This window comes from Pseudonaja textilis, chromosome 6 (genome assembly GCF_049901715.1).
Source record: "Pseudonaja textilis isolate UNSWEBS1 chromosome 6, rPseTex1.2, whole genome shotgun sequence".
NCBI lineage: Eukaryota > Metazoa > Chordata > Lepidosauria > Squamata > Elapidae > Pseudonaja > Pseudonaja textilis.
Window position 1 is genome coordinate 38,258,620 of NC_141995.1, and position 13,207 is coordinate 38,271,826.

The 13,207-nt window shown below is 36.3% G+C and overlaps 1 protein-coding gene across 3 annotated transcripts in view; it reads left to right on the forward strand.

The window, feature by feature from the left end:
* Positions 1-13,207, forward strand: part of CENPU (centromere protein U) — a 20,035-nt gene continuing 6,828 nt past the window's right edge. The window contains exons 1-9 of one of the 3 annotated variants that reach the window (XM_087936331.1): positions 1-19; positions 1,855-1,906; positions 3,457-3,574; positions 5,016-5,157; positions 9,002-9,071; positions 10,764-10,833; positions 11,049-11,148; positions 11,779-11,854; positions 12,458-12,505. In XM_087936331.1, coding sequence (XP_087792457.1) covers positions 1,862-1,906; positions 3,457-3,574; positions 5,016-5,157; positions 9,002-9,071; positions 10,764-10,833; positions 11,049-11,148; positions 11,779-11,854; positions 12,458-12,505 — 669 coding nt within the window. In that variant the 5' untranslated portion in view covers positions 1-19; positions 1,855-1,861. Of the gene's footprint in view, positions 20-54; positions 247-1,854; positions 1,907-3,456; positions 3,575-5,015; positions 5,158-9,001; positions 9,072-10,763; positions 10,834-11,048; positions 11,149-11,778; positions 11,855-12,457; positions 12,506-13,207 lie in introns of those variants that run through there. The other 2 variants (XM_026697875.2, XM_087936333.1) reach the window with 2 other exon arrangements.

The following is a 13,207-nucleotide window of genomic DNA, read 5'->3' on the forward strand; positions in this document are numbered from 1 at the left end:
ACAATGGGACGTTCTGGCAGTAAGTTTTGAGTTTCAGCGCGGGAAAAAAAAAGCCGTTTGTAGTCAGGAAGTTGAGCCTTGCGCGTCTTTCTTCCTTTTTCTTTCTCTCTCTCTCCCCCTCACGGTTTATTTCCCTCTCACGAGGCGGGGCGGTTTGGAGCCCTTGGGAAGGAGGGCGCGCGCCACAGGTGAAGGCGAGGGGCGGCGGGACGGAAGGCCTCCCGACTGCGGCCGTAGCGTTTCGGGGTAGGAAGCTCAAGAGCTGTTTAAAGATTATCCATAAATATTTACATCTCAACTTTAGGAACCGCCCCTCTCCTCACAGAGGCAGCAATGGTGCTTGAGGGACGGAGGCGAGGGACCATGCCTGCTTTTCATTTATTTCATTTTATTCCGCCTCTACTTGATCACAAGGCGATGACCATGCCTAATCCTTCTCCCTCCTATTTTCTCCACAACAACGACCCTGTGAGGTGGATTGAGCGAAAAGAGAGTGACTGGCCCAAAGTCACCCAGGGTCTCCCCCCGCCCAACCCCCATGCTTAGGGCTGGACTAGAACTCACTGCTTCCTAGGCCAGCACCTTTTCACCACTAGATCAAACTGGTTCCTTCTAGGGTTGTTGCAGGGGCCCTTTGGGGGTAGGGGAAGAAATCTGTTTAGGCCAGGGGTCACCAACCTTTTGGACCTCAGGGACCACCAAACTCATAATTTTCAATCCTGCGAACCAGAGACCCTGGGAAAATCCTCAAAAAAGTCTGCAAGAAAATTGGCCACCCCGTTTTCCTACTGATCGATCATTCTTTATTTGAGATTGCAGGATACTGTCTCCAGGGGAGGGAGGGAGGGAGAGACTTTTGGCTTCATGCAAGGAAAGCAGCAGAAGTCTTTCTTTCTCTTCCCTAAACTCTGCCAGAAATGAGCCTTTGTGAGACTTGTTGTGCCAGCGCAGCCTCTTGGAGCAGGATGCCTTGCAAGGTCCCAAAGACTCATTTCTGGCAGAGTTTGGGGGAGAGAAAGACTTTTGCTGCTTTCCTTGTGTGCAGCCAAAAGCAGAAGAAGAAAGAAGCAGTCCGGTGGCTAGGCCAGGCGCGTGGGGCAAGTTCTCCCCTGCCACCCTTTCCGCCCCCTTCCCTTCACTACCTCGTGTTGTTAGCAATGCAAGAGACGCAAGCCTTGTGTTCCCACGTGCAATGTGGGCGGCACAGCCCTGTGTTCCCGTGCAGCCTGGATTAATTGCTTTCGGGGGAGTGATTTGGGGGTGACATTTCTCTGCGGACCACCAATGTTTTCTGACATACCACCAGTGGTCCCCAGCCCACTGGTTGGCGACCACTGGCTTAGGCTTCTAGGGTGATGGGGCTTTCCTCCTCTTGCCTTTCTCTGTTCAGGGAGAGATGTGGGTCAATTCAAACTTGCAGAGGTTTCCAACTTTGGCAACTTTAAGACTTTTGGACTTCTAACTCCACAAGTCTTAAAGTTGCCAAGGTTGGGACCCCTGATTCAAAGCAAAATTCCTCCTTTAACTGAGTCCACTACATGCCTTTCAAGTTTGGATGAAAAAACACCTGGGTTGGTGCCTTGGGAATGCATGCTCTTCTCTCTTCCATTAAAGGGTTTGAGTGGGTGTAGGTAAGAATCAGGCACCTGGCCTGGTCTTTTGCTGGGGCCAGGTTTAAATTAGAATTTGCTTTGGAGATATTAACCAAGTTAATTTGGGAACTTGCTTATGTACAAGGTTAAGGCCTGGAATGAAGATTGTATAGTGGTACAGTTTGAAGATTCATGACTGTAAAAGGAGAAAAGAGGGTTAATGCCATTTAAGTTTATTTTCCTCTTTTGTTCGTTTCTCTAGTAACAAGATGTCAAAGAGAAAAGCAACAAAACACTTCAAAAAGAAATTGGCAGTAAGTGGCGCATTTTGTTTTAAAGTGTGAATAGGCATTTACCTCTTCTTTTTAATGCAGAACTGTGAGTTGATTTGGGTGTAGAAATTCTATAAAGTTTATTAATTCTTGAGCCATTTATAGATCATCCTTTTTTGTGACGTAGTTGAAGTAGGACTGTTTGCTATTTAGTACTGTGTCTTCAAATTGGACTGTGAACATTAATGTTTTTCTGGAATTATACAGCAGCTACAGAAAATTCCATAGTTTTTTTCTTAATAATTTCCAATATTTTTTTAAGGATTATATTAAATAAATAAAATTTATACAACTACAGAATAGATATATTAAGGAAAATAAAAAAACCTTTATGATTTCAGGAATAGATGCAGCAGCTTTAAAATATTCATGGGTGCTGTGTGCATAGCTCTAGATCAGGGTTGTAAAAATCGCGCCATGGTAGCATCATGTGACGCTTCACAACTTTTTTCCTCTTTGCTAAATGGTGTTGAAGCATCCGGCCCACGGGCTGGGAGATTGACCGTCCTGCTCTAGATGGTAGTATTACTTATGACCCTGATAACTTTTTCTTAATTTAATTTGCATTTATTACTTATTTGTAATAACCTCTTAAATGTTTAACTTTCTGAAGAGCTTAGATAACTTGTTTTTTTTTAACATTGCCATGCTAATCCATAGGTGCATGGAGCTTTGAAATCAGAACTTTAGCATATTTTCTTCTGGATGGGGCTAAATTACCCCAGACAGATCCAGTGCACAACTTGGAGGTTCTTCTAGATTTGCAATGACTGCTCAAAGAGCAGGTGGCAGTAGTGGCTATAAGAGCCTTTGTGCAACTTTGGGTTGTGTGCCAGCAGGTCCTTTCCTGATTTGGAAGTCCCTGTGCTTAATCACTCAAGGCCTGGTTATCTCACACTTGGACTCTTGCAACATGCTGTACATGGGGCTATTTGAAGAGTATTTGGAAGCTACAGCTGGCACAGAATGCAATCTTGTAGATAATTTTGCGGGGTCCTAGGGTGGCCTGCATCACCAGTTGCCATTTTGCTTCTAGGTTTAATTCAAGATGTTGGTTATCACTTTAAAGCCCTTCATGGCATGGATCCAGGTTGCCTAAAGAACCATCTTATCCCAGTGGGATTTCCTCACCCCACCTGCCCCAGTAGAAGGGGAATGCTGCAAACCCTTTCAATCAAGGAATTCTGACTGGCCAGATCCAGGAAAAGCCTTTTCTGCTCTGGTTCCTAGCCTTTGTAACATCATGATCTCTGAGATGAGATCCATATCCACCCTTTTGGCCTTCCAAAATGACTTGGCTGTGCTAACTGGCATGGAGGCACATCATTCTTGAGATAGTTAACAGACCATGATAAGACCCTTGCATCCTGCTCCCTCCTCCCCATCTTTGTGAATATTAAGCTAATTTATTGTTACTATTTATTGGTTTGATGCTTTAATGTTTTTATCAGTTTTTTTAAATAATTGCCTAGAGTTGCCTGCAGTGAAATGGGTAGCATATAATTTGAATAAATAATCTGCTTTCCTTGCAGGGATATCAAGCCAAGATGGACTCTCATGGTAAATTGTTTTCATCTGAGGAGCCTGATGTCTCAAGTATTTTGAAAATTTCTGGAACTGGGCAAACAGAAGAAACTGATGACTTATTTGGTTAGTTATCATCTGTAACATTTTTAGATGTTCCTACATAGTTATTAGAATTGTCTGCTTTCTGATTGGCATATTGGGTAACCATCTGCACTCTGAATTACCATTTGTGTTTACTGATGTTGGATTTTATATTTACTGTAAGTGACCATGAGTTATGCTAAGCTGGTAATATAAAATAGCTGTAATAAATAAATATTAATAAGATATTGTTCCCAACTATGATTTATAGATAATAATTGTTCTGAGATATATTGAATAAATGCAGAATAAAAATGTGTCACATTTCCAATAAGCAAGTTAAATAAATATAAAATAGATGTATAAATACATACATGTGTATTATAATGTCTGGTAGATTTTTATAAATGTTCTTATTTAACTGTATGGATACAGAAAGATCAAATACAGAATCTTGCTAAGCTAGCTACACCATCTGGATTAGCTTTAGCACTAATAAGCAATTGAATAATAAATACATTTTACAACAGAATTTTAAATAATATACCCAAATGTAATATTAAAAATTAGCGTTAGCAAATTGCAAACTATGCAATGAAGCATGTCAGAATTTGCTAATTTGGAAATGTGACCACACAGCTTATTTCTTAGTCATTGCCTTATAGATCTTTGGAAAACTTTGAGTAGGTCCCAACTATGCAAGTAGTGCTTTTCACCAGGTTGGAGGAGCTGCCCATATCAAACAGGTCAGCACTGTTGGCTATAAACAGCTCAGTGTTTATCTAGTCTCTGGAATTCTTGTGTGAATGCCAGATTGAATAGAAGTTTCCGGAACCTAGTCCCTTCCCTTCTGCAATTCCATAGCTCCAGTTTTCACAGAAACAGGCATGGCAGATACCACTTTTTTTGTTGTTGTTTATTTGCCACCCATCACGTCTCAAGACTATTTATCCTCTGTAAAATGTTCATATTAGCAATACTTTTTACTGATAAAAGTTTTTGTTTGCTTTAATCCAGCACACAATCTTTACAATAGGGTCCAAGTTTTGTAAAGGACTTGCATATTTCACTAGCATAAATATTTTCTTCCATTAATTTGTCCACTCTTAAATCCTGCCAGCTAAGCCAGGTATATTACACTGAGGGCTAAAAATTCTATTCTCACTTTCACATGACCAGGCATTGCTGCTCAATTCGTGGACCAAACTAGGTGAGAACTCTAGAATAATCAAGGTGGAATATCAACCTTTTATGGTAATTTGTTCTGCGTGATTGCTTCAAGGAATTATAGTTACCAAACACTTTTATGCAAGGCTTATTGCTTCTGGATGTTTTTTGTTTACTCTTCCCAATATCTTCCTCTTGAGTGAAATTGTTTCATCCATTTTACACAGAAACTATTGTTTTCAGATTTTCTGTTGTGAGACATGTAGGGTCTTTTAAACTGTTATAGTTAATTACCAGAAGTACTTTTTCATCCTAGATCATCCTTTACATAGCACTGCTCTGTCTGTGTATGAAGAGGGAGAAGAGGTTGATAGTGGGAATGATCAATATTCAGCGATCAATGAGTCTACCAGCAGTTTCTCTGATCCAGAGACCCCAAAGAAAAATACGAAGAAAAGGTATTCCAAAAATAAGTTCAAGACATTATTTTGTATGTAATATTTTCTCTGGACCTATTTTCTATGTGTACATGAATTTATTTGTGTGCCCAGCCCTGTTAACTTAATCTAATTATATAACTTCACTTGAAACTATGTCATCCAAGTAGAGAAGGGATATTTTGAGCATATCCAATACTTCATTCTAAAATTCTTAATAAAGAACAAATAACAGTTAAAGAATCAGGTATATTCTTTATTTTTGGTGCTTTTGACTCAGCTTCGAATTTAGTCTCTATATAGGTAAGACTTCTTAGCAACATGTTTTCTTTATAATAATTGCTTCCCTGTATGTTCCAAATGTATTGCTTTTTTAATAAAACATTTGTTGTACTTTTCAAGTATGACAGGGTCCAGGTTTTGTAAGGACTTTCACATCTCATTAGCATAAACATTTTCTTAAATTACAGTTGTGAAGGCAGTAAAATATTGGGTGATTTATTTTTTTGCTTGACCTTTTGTACTTCCTCTGTATTATCACAACCAATATTTAGTTCTTACAATAGGTTCCCAGAGGTGGCATTTCTGGCCAACTTCCTCAGGATTTTCTCACAAAAGTCAGAAGATTTTGGACTCTTTGCATGCCAGCTTTTTGGAAAGCCTTGAAGATTTGGATTTATTCCTGGGCATTGAGGTCAGATGGTTAGAGCTAAGACATAGTTGTTCTGAATTTTTTAAATCTGAGTTGTCATATATTGTGTATTTTATGTGTTTTTGTATATTTTTATATGACATTAGCTGCCCAGAGTTGTTATAGTGAGATGGCAGATACATAAATAATCATTTAAAAATATGAAACTTTATAGATTTGAACTAAAAAACTATTTGTGGATCCTTGGTGTTCTCTGAGCTTGGCGGTTTTTCTGCAGACCCTTTATTACCAAGCTAAGTAACATTATCAGTGCTAGAAGGGAGTGGAGTTTGCTTTGGTCTTTGGAAGTAGCAGGCAAGCGCACATATGCTCCATTTGTGTGAGCAGTAGATGTATGTGCCCACCGCTCTTGCAAATGGAGCTGCCCCTGCATGCTTATACATCGCAGGCATGAAACCATCCCCTCTTCTCCCCACCCTCCACCAGTCCGCAAAACTTGAAAGATTGGGGAACTCTGTTCTAGTGGCTCTGTCAGTGTTGGTGGGAATGTTTTTGAATGTTTTTGCAGGGGTGTCAAATTGGATTTATTCAAGGGCTGGATCAGCATTATAGTTCTCTGCGTGCCGGGCCGGGGAGAGACGGGATGGATGCCTCCTGTAGCACTTTGCTGGCCAAAAGTGCCACACACGCACACACACACACCCCACGCCCTGTTTCTGGCCTGGATGGCTTCCTGTAGCACTTTGCCGGCCAAAACGGGGTGCGGGGGGGCTTCTGCACCCCATTTTGGCTGGCAAAGTGTTGCAGGGTGCCGTCCAGGCCAATAATGCAAGCCCCCACACACCCTGTTTTGGCTGCCAGAGACACCGTGGGCCAAGCTGGTCCCATGGACCAGATTTAAGCACCCCATTGGCTGGATCCAGCCCTAGGCCTTTAATTTTACACCCCTGGTCTAATGTTAATCTTGGTATTAATCTCTGCTTGTATGATGGTTGATTGCTGGTGATGAGTTGTTTTGGGCTTTTTGTTTTCTTTTGGGCTTTTTGACTGTTTCTCTTGACTGGTATGTAGATTTTGTTTATCTCTATTTGCCTGTTGATGAGTGATTTGTCTGAGTGCCAGGCCTCTAGGAAATCTCTGGTGCTTTTTAAACTTGGCTTGATTTAGGATCCTCAGTATCCCAGTTGAAACTGATTGAGTCTGTCCATGTGTTATAAAATTAAGAAATTTCATCATATATTCTAATTGCTAGTTGGTATTCATAAATGTGCTGTGCTAATCTTCTGCCTGTTTGTCCTAAATAGTGGCTGTTACAATCCTTACACTGTTTGTTGTAGATTGACTCCTGTTTTATTTTTTCTGGGGCTGCTGGGCTTTTGATTTACTTACTTAGGATCTTTGGATGGGTTTAGTTGGTTTGTGTGATACAGTGATGCCGTTTAGTTGTAATAGTCTGTTGGTGGTTTCTGAAATGTACTTGCAGCTGGTGTTGGTTGTGTTATGGTAGGTTGAGTGGTCAGGGCTTTATCTGACAGTTGCATTGCATGGGTATTCATTTTGTTGGAAGCCTGGGTGCTTTGTTACCTTTTTCTAATGTTCAGGATTGCTGCAGTGTGTTTGTGTTTCTCTAAATAGTAGTCTTTCGTGGCTTCGATTGTAGGAAGTTAGATTGTTGCATAGGTAATGGAGCACTTGACTGGTGTGGATAGATTTACAATGGAATTGTGTTTCTAACGTGCTATCACTGTTTCTGCTTATGATGATATCTAGGAAGAAAATGTGTTGTTGTTTCTTCTTCCTGGTGAATGTTATTTACTGTTGATAGTTTCACCTCCCAAGATGACTGCTGAATGGTAGGATTTTTTTCATTCCTCTTGACTATCTGCTGATTTTACTGCCAGAGTTGGTTTTCTGGCAGTACTGCTTCCTGGATTTGAATGGGAGTGACTTTGAATGGCTGTGGACCGATCTGGGGAAGGGAGCTTTGAAGATTCCAATTCAGAAAAGTCAAAGCATCCATCTTCCTTTCACCATTTCATTTTCTAAGCATGCTTGGGTATTAACTTTCACTTTTTAAATGTATTGCTTTACTTTGCTTTTTGTTTTTAAAAGTTGACTGGCTGATTGAATGCTGTCCTTTGTTAACCCTTGCTGGATTTTACCTGTCTCTTTTCCTCCTTTTGATTTATGTTGTTGTTTTGAATAACTTTTGCTTTTCCGTTTGAAAACATGACATGTCCTTTGAAGGTGAATTGCTTTTATTTGATTTACATCAACATTAGACTTTAACCACTGGGGTTTTTATATTTTATTAACTTGAAAAATAATTAGAGATTATTTTTAAAAAAATTTCTTTTAACTTTGGATCAACGTCCAGAAAAAATCTTCCCTGTTCCTTTAATTTATTTTTTCACTTTGCTTTAGTGTTTTTTGTTTCCTGAGTCACTTATACAGAACAATAATGAATCGAATTAAAAATGAACAGTGCTTGCTGAAAAGACTGGTAACATGCAATTTTTAGTTGAAAGTTTATTTTAAAAGTTTGATGAAATGATAATAGCTCTGAAAAATATTCCGAGTCATGTTGTTCTAGAATTAGATTCACAAAACTCTTTTTGCTAGGTCTGGACCTATGAAGATGCTGTAATATCAAATGAGACCATTATTTCATCTTCATCTATGGTCAGGTCTTCGATTCTTTGGAGGCATTATAGTCAGAATTTGATGGAGTGTTTACTTCCTTCTGTGAAGTATACAAGTTTGTCAGTTATTTGGCAATATTGTAGATTGGCATTCTTGATAAGGATATAATTGGCTGGAGAGATATGTCCGGCTTGTAAATTTGGAAACATTTATGTTCTATCTGCCAGTTGAGTCTAAATGCTATGTAATCCAACTCTTACCATTCACAATGTACTTCTATACTTATCTATTCAATATAATTAAACAATCCTTGATGAAAGCACACTTGCTTTCTTTTTTCAGTATGACATATGTACCATTGAATTTCCATACCTTATCACTACTAATTATGTAGTAAATAGTAGATTTACTACTGTAAATCTTTATCTTGTAATAGCATATGGATCTCTTTGGCCCATCAATGAAATCATTTAGTCAATATAATACTGTAAAAAAAGATTCTAACAAGTTTCTATGCCAGTGTTTAAAATTTTAGGACAAAATGTACTGTAACATTTTTATATTTACCAGAAAAACTCACATTCTGAAAACAATAGTGACAACTGAAGATTCAGAAGAGGAATCTTCAGTAAAGGACATGGTAAGTAAAAGGTTTAGATAATGCCTTTTCCATTTTATTGATAGTAAAATACAATCTATTACAGGCAAATGTTTTGAAACATAAAATTACATTTATTTTCAATCTCAGTGGTATATAATTGGATAATTTAAAATGGTATGACTTACAAGTACAAACAAAACTGATTTAATCATTTTAAGTTGAAATTTCTTGTAATTTGTTATTTTGGTAATTATGTTTTTTTTAAACGTACTCACTTTTTTATTCTCAAAAACCTGGTAGATGCTCTGCGGTGAAGTATTATCTATAATGTCATTTGTTGACTATATGTGGTATTATGTACTATTTCCTTGCAGTCACCATGTGTTACAGTCTATCTCTTTTTAATGTTCATTGATAGTGCTAATCTCAACGGTTTCATATTTTTCCTGAATCCATGAATAATAAAATAGTTTTTATGAGCTGATAGCCATAAGTCTTTAATTATGAATCTGAATACTTCTGAATACAGTGTCTATTTTACAGGTGTCATTAGTAATAATATAATTAATATGCTATTGTATAGGTTACTTATGTTTATGTGCTCAATGGAAATAGCTACTTTAAAAAGTTCAGTTTTAATAAATTGTAAGCTATGATAACATGAAGTTTCTGTTATTTCTTCTGCATGATTTTCTGCATATTTTGTACACATAACTTGAAGAGTTTTTCTTATACTAATAGAAATTAATTGCAATAGTGAATACGTAAACATGATTAAAATAATTCCTAAATAATTTTCAATACAGGTCAATAAAATTTACATACATTGCAGAAATCTTCAAACTATATGATCATTAAGAAATACTTAAAATGAAAGATATCAAATTAAAACAATAGATTTTGACAAGATTAAAAATTCTATTTTAAATACCATTAATTGAAAAAAATAAAATTTAGTTTTGCAGCACGTTTTTTAGTAATCTGGTACTAATATGACAAAACTGGGTCTTGCAACATTTTACATGTCCTAGGAAAATAATAAGTTAATATTTGTTAGGTAATTGGTTTAGGAAATCACATTGATTAAAAAAATGGACAAAACAAAGATTCTTGAAGAATCCTTTAATATTTTATTAATATGTCTTTACCTTTATTTCAGCATAGTAATTCCTAATAATTACTATTATATATAATTTCTTAGAAACTTTTATACTTTCTAGGAGAGGCCTTATGTAATTTATTTTAATGTTTTGTTGATCAATATATCTTTAAATGTTTTTGTAAAAATAAATAAATCTTTACTCTGTCACATATTAGTTATAAAACTCTATTATAAAAATGAAGCAAAGTACTTCAGGCTGATTATTAAAAACCACATTATCATTAAGAGTCCACTAATTGTAAAAGTATTATTTTTTTCAATTTATTTTTGCTGTGGTGCAGCTATAGACTATTCAAAGTTAATAGTGTGTTGTTACAAAGAAGTATACAAGTGTACTGTGATAGTGTATTCTTTGTATATACTATAGGTGTTATGAGAATTTACTAAAATTTTAAGCAATATACATATAGACAAAGTTTATAGTTTAAATAAGTTTGACAAAGTGCCTGCCAAATGAAATAATATAGGTAGACTGTTGGTTTGAGCTCCGAGCTTGGCAACCCGAGCTACGAATATTGAAACACATAGGTTGCTAACAACTAATATGTTCCTTAACTTTGATCTAATAGATACCCAAGAAAAAGACCCAATCCCATGTAAATGAGAACGTTTTACCAGAAAGGGAGACAAACTGTCCAGGTAAATCATTTTTCCTTTCTCCACAGTATTAGAATGGTTTTTTACTTCTGTGTGTAATAACAGACCTGCTGATCTTGATTTTTATAGTAACAGTAAAACTGTAGGACTTAGCATTTCATATGCATCAGTTTAAATTGTGTATCTTTGGGAAGCTTAGATAGGCTTGGACCCATAAAAACCAAATGTATTAATACTCTGATTTTCGTTTCATTTAGTTTCAAAAAAAATTCCAAAGCAGCCAACAAAAGTTACCAGACATGCTACTAAGGGAAAAGTTGTTTTGAAGGAGCTTGAAAAGATAACAACAGAATACAAGTAAGCATCTTTTCTTGTGATTGAGAATTTCCTTATGATTGAAAATTTTGCTATATTATATGTAACTTATAATTCAATCTGCTTTTTTTGCTTTTTAAAATTAGAACCAGTTTGGAGATATTGTAAAAACATAATAAAAGAATTACTTTGTTTTAAATAATAGTTTTTTTCTGAAAAAATATCTGTTATAGAAAATTGTTATATTGAAGATAATAATTTTTAGCATCAACATCTGGACGCTGAGCAGGGTTTAAGCAAGCTTGGGCCTTGTCATTACTTTGATAGGAGACTGCCAAAGAATATCAGGACTGCATGAAAGCTGAGAAATTCGTGGGGAGGGGGGAAATCAGAAGGCTGCAACAGTTACATGATATCAGAATTATTGTAGGAAACTTGCTGACTAACAGCAAAAGTACGAATCCAAGAATGATAATTGAAAACTTTTCAGTATTGTAAGTTATGATACTATTTTTTAACAGGAAAATGTTAGGTATTTAACAGCAATTTACTTGTTGTCTTAAGTATCAACCATTAGTAGGATAAAATTCAGTGACGAGAATTTGCACCTTAGTTTAATGTGTTCATTTAAGCATAGATATATCATGATGTGTATTGTATATATTGTTTCAGAGAAGAAGTGGAACACAAGTATAAAAACGTTATTGATAAATTTCATGCCAGGCTCAAAGATCAATTCACCGACATTGTACGTACAGGTTTTGATTGGGAAAATTCTGTATTTTGCAAATGTTACAGGAGATAATGAAAGACGAATCACCAAAATAGCCTATTCTTTAGTTGAAAAGGAATGGCAATTAAATGTACCTGGGAGAGGGGGCAAGTAGAGTGCTAAAGAATTTTATAGAACAGGGCATTGGGCATGGGAACAATCTATGATGTAACACTGTTGCAGGACATATGTGTATGTCAGAATAATAGATTGAAAATTTGGAAAGCATCCAGAAAGGAGAAAAACCAGGCAATGGAAAAAGTCAATTGCAGTTTTTTTTTTCTTTTAATGCTTAACAATTCTATTTGAATTACCCGCACTGTCTTCTGCTCCTATGCATTATATCCAGCCAGATCCTATCACTTTAATTTCTATTTACATAGAATCTGAAAAAGGATAAAATTAGATACATAAATGTAAAAATTCAAAAACTTTTAAAATTATTTCTTGAATTAAATAAGCTTGTTAGGTTCTGGTTATTAGAAAATGTGAGTTTTACTAATTTAAATCTCTTGTATTTATTGTAATTATTTACCAAGAAGTTATGCCATATCTTTAATTTATGAATGTTTTAATTAGTCTGCAGATACTGAGAAACTGAAAAGTACAAAATTGAAACAAACAAAGGTAAATTGGCTAGTGTATCTTTTTAAATTGTAAAGATTTTCTTCATTTAAAGAAATAGGATGTAATAATATAAAATCTCATTAATTCAAATTAGGTGCTAGAATAGAAAATATTCTGTTTGTGACTTATTGAAAGTTTTATGCATGCTAAGTTCTATATGTGTATACAGTACAGGTAATCCTTGACTTATGACTACAGTTGAGCCCAAAATTTCTGTTGCTAAGTGAGACATTTATTAGGTAGTTTTGCCCTATTTTATAACTTTTCTTGCCATAGTCGTTAAGTGAATCCCTGCAATTGTTAGTAACAGGTTGTTAAGTGAATCTGGCTTCCTCATTGACGTTGCTTGCCAGAAAGTCGCAAAAGTGATCACATGATCCTGGGACATTGCAACCATTATAAATATGAATCAATTGCCAAGCAGCTGAATTTTGATCATGTGATAGCAATAGCACTTAGACTTATATATCGCTTAACAGTGCTTTACAGTTCTAAGTGGATTACAGAATCTGCATATTGCGCCAACAATCTGGATCCTCATTTTTACCAACCTTGGAAGAATGGAAGGCTGAGTTAACCTTGAGCTGGTGAGAGTCTAACTGCCAAACTTCTGGCAGCCGGCAGTCACCAGAAGTAGCCTGCAGTACTGCATTCTAACCACTGTGCCACCAAGGCTCTTGGATAAGTGTGAAAAACAGCCAT